The following is a 17,224-nucleotide window of genomic DNA, read 5'->3' as shown; positions in this document are numbered from 1 at the left end:
CAAAATATATATATATATAAATTGAGAACTCTCTTAGTCAGAAAAATATCAAACTAACCATTCAAAGGGACARCCATTCTTTTTTAGTTAGATCCACACTGATTTTAATGCAAATTAATTCTGAGAGTCTGAGATCTTCYGTGCCCCACTGTTCAAAGTGAAATATTGTGGTCAAAGTATATGTGCTGTAGAAAATAGATATTAGAAATACAAATGAAACCTTTATTCTTCAAACTTTGACACTATACTACAATATTATTCTAGAATAATCAGTTAGGATTTGAAAAAAATGGTATTTATTAACCTCTGAAATCTACTAATTTCTGGGCAGTATTTCAGTATATCATCAAAACTTTCTATGTGCTGGTTTCTGCAGTTCTTACCTCAGTCCATTTAAATAAATTAGAAATGTTGTTTAGATGATCTTTTTGCCATGTTTTCTGATTACCCTTAGTGTATATACTCACACCCTTCAGAGCCCTATATTCTTCCACAGCTCATTGTACAAAAATGCAATCTTCCAATACTTTAAAATTTAATCTCTTCCTCTTTTTTCAAATATGTCTTAGAATGAAACTCCCTGACAACAGTTACAGTCTTCAATAGCTGTTTGTCARCTTCTCACTCAAATATGTATCATACATTAAAAATGTTTGGTGAAAGGAAATATTTAGAGATGAAATCAAATCAAAATCAAATTTCCAGAAAAAAAACCAAGACTAATCAAGTATCTATTCCCACAGTAGTTGTACCAGTCACAACCAAACASTAGGCAATTGCTCCTAAATTGACTCCTGTTTTTATCCAGATGGATCTATTGTGATATTGTTAGTCATATAAAAATCAATATACTACTTAATCTATCAAAAAAAGATGCATGCTTTAAAATGCTAAAATTTCATAACAAATTCCATAAAAGCTCCTGGACACATTCAACAACAAAAAGGGGCAATGGAGACAATCGGTGCCATTCTTGATGGTTAATTCTAAACAGTTTTTAGTGTATCCCTGTATCCCAATAAAAAACAGTATTGCCACTGCCAATAAAAGGCCTCAGGACCTATTAAGTATTGTCTGAACTTGTCTTTGCTTTCCTGGAGCTTTGTTTTAGCTTGTTTAGCTGTAGCAAGGATTTTTAGAATGACTAGGTAGCTATTGCCTGTTCTGTTTTACTTTTGATTACCTCTGTATAAACACTTGATATAACCATTATTTTTATATAGATAGTAGCAACAAATGGTTATTCTGTATACCATTAAATATTTACTACGCTAGCATAACGGTGCGATGCTGAAGAATACAARTATAACACAATAGCTGAAGCCTCAAAAAGGGATGGAGGCACTTGATGCGGTATAGAAGAGCACAGGAGAGCAGCAGAGGAGAGCACAGGCAATCCCTAAGTTTTAAAGAACCACCTCAATGGCCAGTTAAAGAGGTGCAGATCTGGGACCTGGGCACAAGGGTTTTTGACGTGGCACAGAGAACGCAGAACAATTATCCAACTTAYGCAAGATGTTCCATACATAGTAAATTCAAGTCTACAGACCAAGGAACAGCAATGGGTAAAACTATATTAAAGAACCCACAAAAGTAGCTCCAAGTGGACCCTGGGATGAAAAGGAAGAAACCAACAGCATCAAGCTCCTTCATGGGAAGCACTTGGGACACTGGTAACTCTCTTTCCCCTCTTTGCCCCACATGTCTGACACCTACAACCTCCGGAGCGACAGGGGCAGTGGAAAGGTGGGTGTAACAGAGAGAAGGGCAGGCACTAGGAGGTGTGCGTGTGTGCAACCAGTTTAACTGTATTGTTATTAAACCTTTTCTGTAAGTATATTATTATTATTATTTTCCCTTTTCTGTAATAATCAGATCTAGACTAATCTTTGGTCAGACTGTTAAGTTTTGGACTGAAGAAACAATAAAGCTCTGCATGCAGAATATGCTTGGTTTTTTTTTTGACCATAATAGCATTCTGAGTGTAGTATTAGCCCCTGCAGAATGAAAGAATAGATTTGTAAAAAACAAATGATTTGGGACATCATTGTAGTTTTCAGGTGGACACTCTGCACAAAACCATTTCCAAAATGGAGACAGAGAATTTGAAATGTAATTAATAATTGAATAAAAAACAAAAAGAGGAAAAGAACTTGCTAGGTTGAATTGATTAGTACCCAGTTAAGGAAACTATACAAAAAAWTGATTGCTCTGATTAATCCATGAGTGCATTGAAAAATAGAACCATTCAGATATTCAAAATCCCACTTTTACTGCCTACTCTTAGATAAATAAAGTGRTAATTATGAGCATCTAATATATCCAAATTCTGAAATGACAAAAAATGGATACAGTAAACTTTAATTAAACATGTAAAAACACTACACAATATGGAAGACAGTAAGCTGCTGAATAAAAGGTAATTAATTACTGAAAAATTATAMTTCCTTTTGAAAAATCTAACTGCTTGCCCCTAAAAGAGAACTCCAACTGATGTTTAATASGGCATAAATGCTAACATAACAAAAACACATTACGGTTAAGGTTATCTGGAAAGGTAAAAAGTTTAGTTTTGTTTTTTTTTTTCTTGAATCTGAAACACAATTAATCCAATTAATAATAAAATAATTGCTTCCTGTTCTAATATTGATCAGATATATTTAAGAGTATCCACATTTTCAATTGAGGATCTTCACAAGTAAACCTGCTTAGAATTAAATCTCATTTACATGAGTAATCCTGTTGATTCAACAAGCTTAATTGTATACAAGTGAATTCCAAAAGCAGGCATCTAGTCAAGTCTGAAGAGAAAAGCATTTAAATGCTTCATCCTGTTACATTTGGCTTCCTCTTCATGTCTAATTTATGATTTTTTTTTTTTTTTTGTAACTTTACTATACTTGTTATGTTATCAAACCAAAATCTGTGTTTTACAACATTTCAGGTCACCAGGACAAAAATCCATTATCTAAAACCTTAAAAGCATAGAGTAAAAGATAAATGGAAGAGTTGTTCATTTTCTTCATGTATTTCATCTGCAAATCAGCCAGTAAAATCACGCTTTCACTTCAAGCTCTAGAAAATACCCAGAGACAGTACGGGTCCGATTTTCATCAGAACTCTTTGAAAAAAATATTTCAGTTTAGCAGTGATAACATAATCTATATATTTTAAGTACCTCTATGATACTGATTTCTGAGCAGCTCATAAGCTTTGATGTATTTATCCTTATAATATCACCAGGAGGCAAGGTAGTACTATTACAATAATATTACACAAAAGTGATGCACAGGAGCTTTATTTACAAAAGAAATCAAATAAAATTTACATGCTTCACCATCACTTCCCAGACCTACATCCAAAACAGAGAGCTCCAAAACTTTCACTTCAGAGCAACCCTAACCTGTTTATGTCTGAGGAYCAACAGCAACTTGCATTGGCTTCATGCAGGATTCTGGGCATCTCTTTCACTGTGATATGCAGCAAACTGCTGGGAGTTGCTTGCACCTATTTGGCAGTAGGGTCTGATTCAAATGGTGGTTTTTGATCACATCTGCTGGATCAAGCTTTACACAGACCTCATTAGAGATGGCATCACAAACTCCAAAAGTCTTGAGATCATTTCCACATCTGGAGCAATCTGAGCTTGGTGATTCTGCTTCTCAGACCGTTCTGCCTAACAGGTCTGGGAATAGGAATGTTCTTGATTTTTCCCCAGATTGAACCTGGCCCAATTTTCATGGACAAATATTCACTGGACTAAACTGAAAGAATCTTTAATAATTAGACCATTCATTTACAAGACAGAAAAAAGTAGGTTCCAGGTCCTTCTCGACTTATGCTTAAGTGTATTACACTTCATCTAGGACATTACTTATAAAACTTTTCTTTGATTGCATTTGATCTTCGAACTGTGAGCCTCTTGGATTTTGACCCCAAATGGCATGATCAGTTGAAGCCCTATATGTGTGTGTGTATGTATACATACATATATATATATATATATATATATATATAAACTCCCACAACTTTACCAGGTGCTAGGATTGGCTAACATCTCAATCTTGGCACTCTCCTTCCTTCCAAGGAGAAGGAACTTTCATAATACTGTCTGTATTATCAATGCTTCCTAGACATGTGGTACAGACAAAACCAGCTGGACTAGGCTCTGTACTCGCATTACACCTGCAAAGCTCAATCTTTTTCCTCCTTTCCTTTGTCAGTACAAAATACATCTATCAACCTTCAAAGGTGTCAGTATGGGGCATCTGTAAATGTGCCAGTCACAGCAGTCATCAGCCAATGCCACAGAACAAATAAAATATTTTCAAGGATAAAAACATAACTCTTTATAGTTCAAGCTATGGTGGCTAGCTTTGCACACAGTTCATGTCTTCTGTGTATACAGTACAGAAGTGACACATAAGATCTATTCATAGGTTATAAAAACAAAAATGTGTTAAAAAAAGTGAACCATTTAGGTTTCAAAAAAATATTTCAAATGATATCTTAAACCTTAAGATTTTCCAAAATCCTTTCGGAAAAAAAGCATCTTCTTTTGTGAAGYATGTACAGTACTATTCCTCAGCATCAATAAATATCACGAATTCAGTTCCCCAAACTTCTGATCTGTAGTTTAAGCTCTTTCTCTTTGAGCTACAAGAATGATTTCCGACAGCTTTGCAAACTCATCACTGAGCACTCTGTGCACTCATTCACAGTAATTTGCACAACTCTTTACTGGTCAGCAGGAAGCCTTAGATGAACACTTGGACTCTATTTTGAAAGAGCCGCCAATACTGTATCTAAACTCAGTATAGTTGCATGGAAACACAGGATAATATGACTGGCTGCCAACACATGCAAGACAGTGGGCAAAGGTAACATGCCTCAATCACTCTTTAGGTGGACTTTTTTGGTCTAAGCCAATGGAAAGCTGGCTACAACAGCAAAGTTCTTGCTTTAYACACATTCCCAGCTCTTTCTTATGTCAGTTCTGGCACTGTTGCAGCTCTGCTGAGCCATTTTAGCATGCTACCTGAAYATCAGTATCACCTAGCTTAAAAGAAAAAAGAAAAAGGAAAAAAAAGGCTGAACAGTTTTCTGCTTAGCTTGTGTGCTAAAACCGCTCAGCAAAGAAGTGAAGACAGAGCCACCTTAACAGCAACAGCATCTCAGATTGGCAAAAGTCACTTGCAATAATATATCTCGGTCAATGGCAAGGCTTAACAAATTCCTTGTTAACAAAATGCATTTCTGACAGTAGTCAGAAGATGTGAGATTTGAAGCACTGTTCATCATTTTCTGCAGTTAAGAGTTCAGAGAACTGCTCTCTTGATCTTTCATCGCCCCATCATCCTTCAGCAAATAATTTGTATAATAGCACAAAATTATCAGCTATGGTTGAAAGTTATACACCATGCTGTAAATGAAAATTGTCTCCATGTAACTGAGCAGTTGGTACATGAAGAAGCTGAGCAGGAACCAAAGACAGCTCCCAGTGTTTTATAACTGAAGAATAAGAGAGCAAATTTTGTTAAAAAAAAAATGCCCCCAAAGGATAATGCCTTGCTCTCCCCATTGTCATCAGTTTTCTATCAAACTACTAGAAAAATGGACAGCATTCAAAGTTTATATTTTATATTATTTTTTTGCCATTTCAGGAGATAGTAAATAAAATCTGAACTGAGTAACTGATAATAGTTTGCTTCAAAATTTCAATTGTACACATTTTCAGAATTATTAAAGAAATACTAATTTTACCTTGTTTTCCCTTCAGATAATAAAGAACAAAAAAGATAAATTGAAGGAAAGCACATTGAGAAAGAGATTATYAGATAAAACAGAAAGACACCCACCAAGCAGCTACAAAATGGCCTTTTTTTTGAGTGCATCTGTGTCACTCTACCAAATGTCAATGATGCTTTCAAAAGTAAATATAAAGAGAAAAAAAAATCTTTAAAAGTTTGCAAGAATAGAATTAATACAAGCTGTGAAATAATTTGCTTTTGGTAGAAGATATGCATGCTATCAGTGTTTCACATGCCCTTCATGGGCTCCTATCTGCTTTGTGACCTCTAATTCTATCCTTATTTAGACGAAGTGATCATTGGTGGCATTGGGAACTTGAATTGAGTAAGGACAAAAGTTTGGCCTTTGTAAAGTATAAACCTTAATCTCATAGTGTGGTTATARATTGTTTTCATTAATTYTGTTGATGGTTAGTCCATCAGCAAAAAGCGTCAGTAATTCAATATAAATTTTATATATAACTTCTCTATGAGATTAACAAAACCSGGAACAACTTTGAAAAATTCTACTGTCCTCCCCTTGAGATTTAACCAGCATCAGAAGGGGCTCAGACCCTGAAATATTCATAAATAAATGATGCATAATTTGTAAATTTGCACTTTATATCATGTACAACTTTCTCTATCCTAAAGAGCATTTTATATTTCTTGTTAACAGTGAATGCAAATAATGCTCAGTGGAATTCTGCAGTGACCTTTGTTTTATTACAATTACTGCATATTTATAAGTGAACAGCTAAGCTTTAATTTGAGAACTACAACAACTTTTAGTTGGAATGCTTTGATAAAACACAACTGAATAAACTTCATAAAATTAATTCTCTAAGAACAGAAAAAAGAAAGTCTTCTCTGAAAATTCCTCTGTGTATGCCAACACACAAAGCAGATTTTTCTCTGCTTTTGCAAACAGGAAACCAAACAAAAGAGCAGTACTGAGAGATTTGAATAGAAGGGGATAAATTACTTTACTTTTAATATGTTCTCCTGTGTTTTTTTTTTAATGTTTCACATAGTCACTATCTTTTATATTATACACACATACTTTAAAAAAAACCCTACATCTTAAATAAGAAATGCGGCACATACATTATAATATAATGTGATATAATTCCATGTAATGTCACTGGGACCTAGTAACTGAAACCCCGCATTAACATTAATGGCTGTTCTATGTGTGAACACTTTCAARAAAATCAAAAGTATAAGCAAATCACTTATTTGACCAGAGGACAAGGTCTAATATCCAATAAATATATTGTTTACTCTAACCACTTGAACAAAGCATAATAGAAGATTTTTAGAACAACATGCACAGTTACTGGTAGTTACTGGTATAACAAAAGCAAATAAAGAACTCATGAATGGTCTGAAATAYTCAGTGGTATGGGAGGGACTCGGTGTTAGCCAGTGAATAGGCAGCCAGAGAGCCAGGAGTTCTGCTCTAACTCAGACATCCTTTAACTTCAGTCTGAATACTTATTAAATGCTTATAAGGAATGGGAAAGGTATATAAATAAATTAGTGTAACTTTTCTATTTAGATTCTGTAGTCTTTAGAGTAGAGCTCTTGCTCTAACAGTATTTGTTCCCAGCTGAGAGCAGGGCTTCACAATAYGTGATGTGCAATAATGCAGATAAATAAAGGTTTAATTCAAGCAGAAATAGTAGTTTGGGGAACAAAATCCTGGTTTTGGTTACAGCCTGCCTTCCAACATGCTATTTCACTGAAGCCACAAATATTTTAAGTAAACGATGAGCTTATGAAAAGCTAGTCTTCAGATCCTACACAGTACAGGTCTGATCTCACTGAAGGCATGGCAGACTCTTTTGACTGATATGCTGACATTCCCCACAGAATATTATGTCATCTTGTTAGTGTGAGAAGTGCTGAACAGAATAATGCAAGAATCCGTGACACCAAGGAAAATGCTGCTCAGACATACATACATAACTAAGTATATTTACTATTCAAGCACTTAAATAACTAAAAGCAAAGCTCTTTATGTAGGCTTTTCCTATAATAATGGGTATTGCTTGCTAATTTTCCTTTTTGAATGGATCAGAAAATTCAGTCATGGATTAATCTGAATCCYACCAAATTCTGACTAGTGCTGATTAGATTTGTATACAAAGTTTTAAATTTTGCACCCAAARCAACAAGACGTTTCATAGTTTAGTGAACTAAATTGAGTGGAAATGATCAATACACAACAAACTAAAGTACTATCTTTAGTGATACTAGCATACAATCTGTGAAAACAAAGGTAGGGTTTATTGATTAGAASAGATTCTGATCATTAACACTTTTTCTACAGTGCATTGCTTACTTCAAAGGRTATCTGAAATCAAATTTTCCTTCAATGGGGAACCAGACCCATGAAGATAAACACAATGTCTACAATCGACTTTGAAAAGCTTCCATGCTGATTTTGTCTATGAACATTTTGGGAATAGCAATGTTCCTGTAAAAAAGTGAAATCATTTTTCTTTATGCTCTAGATTTTCACTGAGATGAAACTGCTCATGAACAGCATGATTACAGGGTTTTTTAGCACCTCAGTTATAAATTTTTACATAATATTTTGTAAATCATAATGAAAAACTTTTTTTTGAATATTTACTGTACAAAATTTAACATCTATCCTTCCATCAGTAATCAGCTTCCTTTGTCCACTTGAATGCTCAAGTTAGCATATAAGCATGGATAAAAGAACCACTGCATGTAGGAAGATATAAAAATTATTAAGAGTCTTCCAAATACATCACTGTACTGATTCAGTACTTTAGAGACCAGATTTATTTATTTTGAATTTCCCCAACTTTTTCTGAACATTTTTAATATAAAATATCCCTACARAAGTGTAAGGATGTTAGTCTCCATTCTGCAATTGTTGATCTTCTTAGACACATCCTGCATTAATTCTACAGTGTGAATCCTCTGATGAAGCCATGCTATGTATATTTTTACTGCATATGGTCTTCTGATTAGGGATGTCCATGCTACTCACCCAGGCAGTGGCTTCTGGGCACGTGATGAAGATTATGATTAATCTTAAATGTGTGCAACAAGAAGTGAGCATTAGTCAGACAACATATAAATAAATGCATACCTGCCAAAAAAGTATCACAAAACTATCTGTAGGTTACTATTATTCAATAATGTATCATAAATTATTGTTTTACTATTATAGTGAGTCTTCTACTGAGACATTCCTGTTGTTTTCAGGTTTAAAATCAGAAAAAAAAAATAAATTGAGCATATTGAGATGCTGGTATGTAGTACGCTGTTAGAATTTGTGACAAAGGAGACCAATGCTACATTCCTAGTATACTTAAAAAACAAACAACTMCCCCCTCCCCAGGATTATTTTGTATTGGCCAAATAAGAAATACAAGATACATGAATATCCTCTCTATTATTTTCCACTGCTGGATGTAGGGAAGATGAAGAAAGAGTCATTTTAATTGTGGTGGCCTTTGACAGATATGGCAGTAAAATATGGAGGGAAACTCCAAACTATAGTTTCTAAATAAATGTTTTTTAAAAAATCACAATATTATTATTGCTTTGTAGTAGCCACAGTAAGTAAAGACTTTGCTATGTTCTTATCCTTATCATTCATAAAACTATGTACTGACTACATGTAAAGGCTTACAAGTTCATGAAAGCTGGAACTGAGCTGTATCTTTACTGACTGAAGCTTCATGAGATACTTCAGTCTACAGCACTGAAAATCGGGAAGACAAATTCCACTGAACCCTAAAATTCAGGTCCCTACCTGAAATTCACTGAGATCTACTTGCTGTGCTTTGATCCAGGATGCAAGGCTACAAGAGCATTAAGATACAGTGAAACTCTTCGGTCTTGGTGAAAWTGGGATGATTTTCAATATTGCTTTAGTCAGTAACACCAAAGATGATCTACATGCTGAAGAAACACTAATTATACCACATACTTCCAAAACATTTTCTTTGGAAAAGTAATAGTTAAAGCTTCCTTTTTTGACCTAGTTTTCTTATTGCTCAACACACTTCAGCACTTTTAGAAACACAACCATCCATTGTGCACTTGTCACATCTTTTGTAAAGTGCAACACATTTCAAAAAAGCAAAACCACTTACTTTTGTCTATTTTAGCTTGTTCAGAATAGTCAAAAATCTTCAGAGGTTCAGGAAAAGAAACAGTAGGCCTTAACCTACAATATGGTTCTAAACCTGGAGATGTTTTTTGGAAAATACTTTGCCTTTCATACAGAGCGGCTTTCATCAAGCTTGACTGAAGAATGGGAAAGTATGAATAATCTTGTGGAAGGCTGTCAGTCCTTTGCAGTTCCTTTCCAAAAGTCATTGCTAGACAATGTCAGTACCAAACCTCAAGTAATACAAGAATTCTTAAAATAATTTTTTATCAAGTCTAGAGCTCGTTCACAAAGTGATAGGCAACCAGTGTTCCCCTTAAAACTAAGCTAAGCTTATCTTAAAAAAAAAGAAAAAAAAAAAAAAGAACGTTTGCATTTAGAAGTCCCCACTATGAACTGTAACAAACAGGAGCCATTCTCTTAGTTATTACATGTATTTTTATTATGTGTGCTTGGTCTAACCCGAGTTAGATTGCCTGCAGAAATAAGCTTGTCTGAGTGCTTCCAGACACAGGTGATGAACTAAGTTACATCTGTGGTAGCAATATTCTGCATTTTGACCACTCAATAAAGCCKCTGACTGAACCCAAACCCTGCTTTTTACATACAACCATAACAAGTGCTGTATCTGATAGGCATTAATATATCTATGGAAAACAATCAACACATCTTTCTCAGATATTTTTAACTTTCAGGTAAAAATGCTTAAAAACTGAAGGCAAGGCAAAGAACATAGTGCTACTGAGAAGTACCATGAGGCTTAATTTCCTAACTGATTGCAATTTTTGATAACAGTTTGATGAACAAAATTCAAGTACATAAAAGCAATCAAATAAAAATGAAATAATTATATTAAAACTTCTCAGCAGCACCAAAAGGATACTAACTACAGTGCAACAGAGGTGAAGGACACCTGCCACCTAGCAAAGAAAACTTCCAGCCTGACAGCACAGGTTACCCCACTAACACCCGGGAAAAGCCACAAGTAGGGGCAGGAGTTAAAGTATGGCTGAAATCAAGAACAAATTATCCTCGAGGCACCTCTCAAGATTAATAATAATAATAGTCCTCAGCTTTCTCTAGCCTTTCCACCCAGCATTTCAGAAGCAGGGGTCTGCACGGTGAAACACGGGCACCCCTCGGTGTTTGGTGCACGTCTGAGGGCGGCGCAGCGGGGCGCGGGCGGCCCGCGCAGCAGCCGCCGAGCTTGCGCTCCGCGCTCCGCGCAACCGGGCGGCACCTGCTGGYCCAAAACAAGGGGCAGAAACCGCCCCTCTCCCGGCGCCCGCAGCGCCGCGCTGCACGGCGTAGCACCCGCCGAGCTCGAGCGCAACTTGCGCGGGTGCGGAAACACAGGGCAACCACCACACCACCGCCTCCCCTAGGCGCCTTTTGCTCGGGGCGCTTTTTATTTCCTAGCGAGCCCCGCGGCTTTGCCTGCCCGCAGCGGGGGCCCCGCAGTGCCTGCGCCTCCGCGCCGCGCCGCGCCCCGCGGCGCGGAGGGGGCGGCCCGTCTGCCCGCTTCGGCGGCGGCCGCCTGATCGGAAGGACGCTTAAGGACCCTAAGTGGTGTTAAACGCCGTCCCTGCCGCTGCGCAGGCTTCTCGGGGATTTGTACGAGGGGCAGGCAGCCCGGTGAATTAAAATCGCTTCGTTTCCCTGGCTCCAAACTGCGGAGCGTGTGCAGAGACACTGACCCGCAGGAGCCCCAAAGCTGCCCCTCTCCCTCCCTCCGGCCCGGCCCGGCCCGCTGCCCTCGCCCAGCGCTGGCACCGCGGCAGCTGGAGCAAGTTCAGCGTTTCTTCTCCCACACCACTCGGGCTTGGCTGCCCTTAAAGAAAATCCTCTCCTAACAACGTGTCAATGTTACATTCCTCCACAAAGCAACTTCTATTAGGGGGGCTGGGAGCTTGGCTCTGCCTTTCCACAGACTAGGAGCTTTGTGGCTAGGCAGAAAACAAGGAGAGAGGGAACATTTCCTGCATTAAAATGCAATACCCCAGACTCGACAATTTATTCCTTGCTGCAGAGGCTAATCCCCCCGTTTCCCACACAACTGTGCCGAAAGCCCCCCTCACCCATGGTCACACCTGAACCCCACAGCGCGGGTCAGCCTGAGGCTCTGGGCCTGATTCCTCACTTGGTGCCAGTCCCAAAATATCGCCCTCCAACCTCTCCAAAAATGTCAGGAGGCTGAAACAGGAGGTATGTGCTCGAGGAAGGGGTTGGCAGGGGGCTGCCACTGTAACTGCTGGATCCACGGCCTCCCGCCCTTCCACAGTYGCCACTTTTGCGGCAACAGCTCAACATATTGCCCCCCCTTCCCCACCAGTGTTATTGTCACACWCAAATCCTCCTCCTGGAGCTGGGACCACGTGGAAAAGCACCGGCAGCGGCGGCAGCAGCCAGCGGCCCCCTCAGCAGGTCCCACAGCAGGCCAAAGGCGCATGTGCTGACTGTGCACACCGTGTCGCCTCTCCAGGCATCGCAGGTAGAAGGTTTGCCCCAGCCAGCTGGGTTTGCTTTTCATGTATTTGTAGATTGCTGAGRTCTGGCCCAGTTCGGGCCAGGTGTCCTGGCCACTGTAAATCTCCTGCAGTCTTAGTGAGGTTGCCTGCATGCCTTTGGAAATGTTTTCCTTGCAAAGTCAACGGATCATATCAAGAGGATGAGGATGTTGTAGTCGGATGGTTGCAGTAGAGAGGTGGTGAGGGGGAGTGCAATTCCTGCCTCTCAACCTGTGAGCATTACTGTAAGTGGGGGCTGAAAACTGGGGAAACGTATGAGGAGTTTCAACAGCGCTCGGCAGAACTACATGCTGAAGGTTAATGTAGAAATGAAAATGCAACCCTCCCTACCCTGAGGGAGTGTGCCTCTTCTCTAGCCCTTTYGCCTTGCCTCGAGGCAAGCTGGTGTGGAGTGCAAGTCAAATGAATGCAAGTCTCAACGAGCCCCACAGCAGGACCCGGGCAGCGATGTGGGATTTAGCCCCCCTTCCTCCCTCTCCCCCCCGCCCCGACCCTCTGAGAAGCTCCTACCTTCTTTTGGCGGTCGTTTAGCTTCTCTGGTGAGGTTGCAGACCTGGGTGGTTTGCAGCTCCTGGGTCAGACAGCCCTCCGTCTGCTCGTTGAGGGGCAGCACCACGTTGTTGAGCAACACCAGGGACTGGTCGTCTATTCCCCATTCTCCCAAATGCTGAGGGCAGGTACATTTTGTATACATGATCCCACAGGACTCGGTTCTCCCATTCTCAGATTTCAAGCAGCTCTCCAACCAAGTGCATAACACATGGCACCCGAACTGGCTCGGGCTCACCTTGTTCAACACCAAAAACTCAAAAAAGGATTTTTGGTCTTCTTCCTTTCTGTGTAATCCTGGGAAATCGATGGGATAGACCCGGCGTATCTGAATGAAATTCTTATCATATTGCAGAAATACAAAAGCATTCTTGGAATTGCAGAGCTGCATTATAGAATGGTTATTTTTTAAAAGATCCTTTATTTTTTCATGGGAAAAATGATCAAACTGATAAGCCAAGAGGGAAAAGTTGGAGCAGCTGAAGTCCTTTTTGGAAAATTTCAGGTAAATACTATATTTGGTCGGATCTGGATTTTCCAGCGTCCAAGTGCAGTTTGTAAAGTTTTTAGGAAACATTTCACTTACAGAATACGATCCATAAATGACCCCCTTCACCAACGTGGAGCACCAGAAGTCTTGGGCAGCATTAAATCCAAACATAACCAGGAGATAGGTGGAAAATATATAAATCAGCAGATTACGAACAGCCTTCATCCTATGTCATTTGGCCTGCAGGAGATGAAATGAAATAAAAATGCAAGTAGAATTCTTCACGCATTGAAAACCAAACTCCTTCCAATATTCAAGCCAGCTGTTTTCAAGCTTGCAGTTAGAGCCCCTTTCAGAAAGAAGGGCAGGTAATTTTCATTTTATAACACCAGGGAATCGTTTGCTGCCGTGTGAACAGCGCCATCACGTGGCTATCACGGCAGTCAATTTTTCTACATTCAAATTAAAAAACAACATTTATTAGATTATTAATAGGAACGTCCTCTCTTGCCTAAGAGGTATTCATCATGGCGTGGATAAAAATTGTTCAACTTATGTAAAAAAGCTAGACACCTTGCCTGACAGACTAAAAAAGGGCAATTTATTTGTTTATTTCTTCAAAAAGTAAATAAATAGTCTGCGCACTGTTATATTCATATATATATAAAATATGTATGTATAAAATATGCACATACAGAATTTTACTAAAATAAATCAAGAAATCTGGTAGCACCTGTTTTTATATGTATTTTTTTCTATTAACTCTGAGAAGTACTTGTGAATAATTATAGCCATAATTTAAAAATGCACAAATTATTATTTGTTACAGATGGAACATTATCTCCCGTATGTCTACATGCCTTTGCAGTGGCCACCTGGTAACAAAAGTCTCTACAGAAAGAAAAATCAGGCAGGAAATACTGAGATTAATGTGTTAATGAAATCTTGAGACTCTTATCTGAGAAAGAAACAAAGACAGGCAGATGAAACTAGTGGTGGTCTAGCACCACCACTAAGTGCCAGCATTTTAAGATAATTTCAATGTGCTGCAACCTCTTAGGATAGGATATATAAAATAGATAATTATATTAGTACCTACAATCACTAGCTCTGTAATGTTGGCAAAGCTACAGTAGGATCTCTGTACCTATTAGATTGGACTCAGTCTCTCACTTGCCCTTTTATTAAGAGTATCTTGTACTGTCTGATTAGCTCCTGTATTTTGCAGATGTGCACTTTTATGGTGAAAGACATATTACATTTTCTCTACTACTATTTCCAAATAAAGCTGTTTTACTGCGCCCGTCAACCGTTACAGCCTCCACAYGCTTTCTTCTCCTAATGGTGGCCTAGGTTAATAAAGTGAACCTTAGTCATATTTATCTCTGTAATGTTATCCAAAAATTTAAAATTTAATGTTTTCAGCTTTAACCTTTGCCAGCCTGCTTATCTGTTATAAACGAGAAGCTTTTCACTTTCTGCTTACACATGTGAGCAGACAAAAGTGATGTCAAGCTGATTTTAAAACTCTCTGGATTGCAGTCTCCTCCACTGTTGCTCTGTAAACAGAGACAGACATATATATACATACTCAGCTCCTGAGTTTTGATGTGTGTCTTTGCCCAGCTTTTCATCTCCTCACCAAATGGCAAGGCATCTTCCGTCTCTCATTGCGTAACAGAACAAATCATCGGATTAAACTCCTTTGAAGAGATTTCTGGATCTCCTAGATTATAATTCAAACTCTGAATCCTGAAACAGGCAAAGCAGCACCAACTCTAACCCTCGTTATAGCTGCGGTTTTTCAAAAAAAAAAAAAAAAAAAAAGAAGAGAGAGAGAGCTGCTGCTGGGCTATGGAAACGGTTGGATTTTCTCCTTTCTGAGCGTCCATCTCAATGAATAACACAGTCCTTCTTCTCCAGATAGGGTCGGTGCAGCATTTAAGGTTTAAAAAATTGAAACTTGTAGGGAATTCTGGAAACAATTTCCCTTTTGCTGAAGCAGTTAGCAGGCAATGCAGCTCTGCGCAGTGTTATTCAGGATGGTGTAGGCGTTGAAAGCCAATGTGACAATAAGTGTCTAAATTAGGAATTCCATCCATGAAAAAGGATTAATTTTATAATCTGGAAAGCAAGGAAGGGGCTTATTTGCTTATTTATTTGAAAAGAAAAAGCTCCTGACTTTTACCATCTATATAACATTTGCACGAGAAAAATAAAGACGTCTGCAGTGCGAGGCTGTTTTCTATGAAGAAACCTAATCAAATAGCCCTCATTTTAGTTGTGCACTTGTTCATGCAAGGCTACTRGAACACAGTACTCTCTTAATCTCTCTCTCCCTCTGTTGCACGCACACACACACAGACACACACACACACRCGCGCGCGCGCATTGAGTGTGCCGGCAGCATTTCATTTAGTTTGCAATATTCCTAAATACAAGAGCGAAGCTGCTCCCCGCGAGGATCAGACGCTCCGATTAAAAAGATCCCCCTCTTCGATGGTCGAGGAAGTGAAAGAGCGGCCACAGCGGCTTAAGGCTGCCCGTTCGGGGAAGRGGGGAACCCTTTTCTGCTGAAAACCAAACGGGCGTTTAGTTTGGATATTTCCCAAACTGATTTTCTAGGTGACACTGTAGTTTAGCCGAACATAGACGGCGCCATCACTCCACCTATTTTTTCCCCAACAGAAGACCCACTGACTTCTCTTATTTTAACTTCCTATTAACCTAACATCCCCCCCCCCCGAAAAAAAATACTCCAATCATGCACAAACCTCAGGTTTTCTTGGTCTCGCTGGAAATTAGTTTCAGTGAAGCAGACCTGTCGCAAAACGGACTTCTCTAACTTTTAAACTGCAGGGTAGAAGTAAATGCAGAGATCATCTTGTATGTGCTGTCTCTCCCTATCCTTCAGCAACAGCCTGTCCCCCTCCTCCTCCGCCTCCTCCCCGGAATCCCGAGCTGGAAGCTCCGCGGTCCTAATCCCTGGGAATGGGAGACGGCAGATGCCCCGGGCGCCCTTACCTTCCACTCCGAAAGCTGGCAGGCTCTTTCTCTAAAACACTAGCACCACAGGCACACGTCCCGACAACAGTGATGGAGAGATTCCCCTTCTGTCGGAAGCACCGTTTCCCATTTTCCCCGGCTCAGGCTCAAAACCAAGATTAAAAAAAGCAGCAGAAGATGAAAAACGCAGCGAGAAAAGCCCCGCACGCCACACGCACACCCCACCGAGGAAAAAAAGCAGCTTTGGCTTCGGATCCACCAAATCCAACCACATGAGGGGAAAGAAAAAAAAAATAAAACTCAAACCAGCGAGACTGCAGGGGGAAAAAATGGAAGTGGCTGAACAAGCGAAGGGTTTTTTGTTGTTGTTGTTGTTGTTTTTTTTTTTTTTTTTTTTACTTGTAACAAAGTCTAAGCACACCAGCCCGATGAGCAGAGATGCCAGGCAAACGACGGTCTGGGAGGCGGACTAAGGCGCTAGTGCAGATTTGTTGGTGGGTTTTGTTGTTGTTGTTACTAATAGACTTATTCCTCTTGTCTCCCTCCTCCTCCTCCTTCACCTCCTCCTCCTCCTCCTCCTCCTCCTCCCCGCCAGGCGCTAATGGCCGGACGGCAGCTGGGGGGTCCTTGGCTGCCGATGCCGGGGAGCGCGGTGGATGCCGAGCGCAGAGAGCGCGGAGGGGCGCCAGCGCGGCTCTGCCTC

At 39.6% G+C, this 17,224-nt stretch overlaps 1 protein-coding gene across 1 annotated transcript in view; it reads right to left on the bottom strand.

Moving 5' to 3' along the window:
• ADGRB3 (adhesion G protein-coupled receptor B3) overlaps positions 1-16,566 on the bottom strand; it is a 465,451-nt gene extending 448,885 nt beyond the window's left edge. The window contains exons 1-2 of the mRNA XM_085316023.1: positions 16,540-16,566; positions 12,987-13,755 (exon numbers count right to left, since the gene is read on the bottom strand). Of these exons, the coding sequence (XP_085172149.1) occupies positions 12,987-13,740 (754 nt within the window). The 5' untranslated portion in view covers positions 13,741-13,755; positions 16,540-16,566. The remainder of the gene's footprint in view (positions 1-12,986; positions 13,756-16,539) is intronic.
• Between the last annotated feature and the right edge of the window lie 658 nt (positions 16,567-17,224).

This window comes from Rhea americana, unplaced genomic scaffold (genome assembly GCF_003343005.1).
Source record: "Rhea americana isolate MKP2758 unplaced genomic scaffold, rheAme1 scaffold_45, whole genome shotgun sequence".
Taxonomy (NCBI): Eukaryota; Metazoa; Chordata; class Aves; order Rheiformes; family Rheidae; genus Rhea; species Rhea americana.
This window is presented reverse-complemented; position numbering and strand designations above follow the sequence as displayed.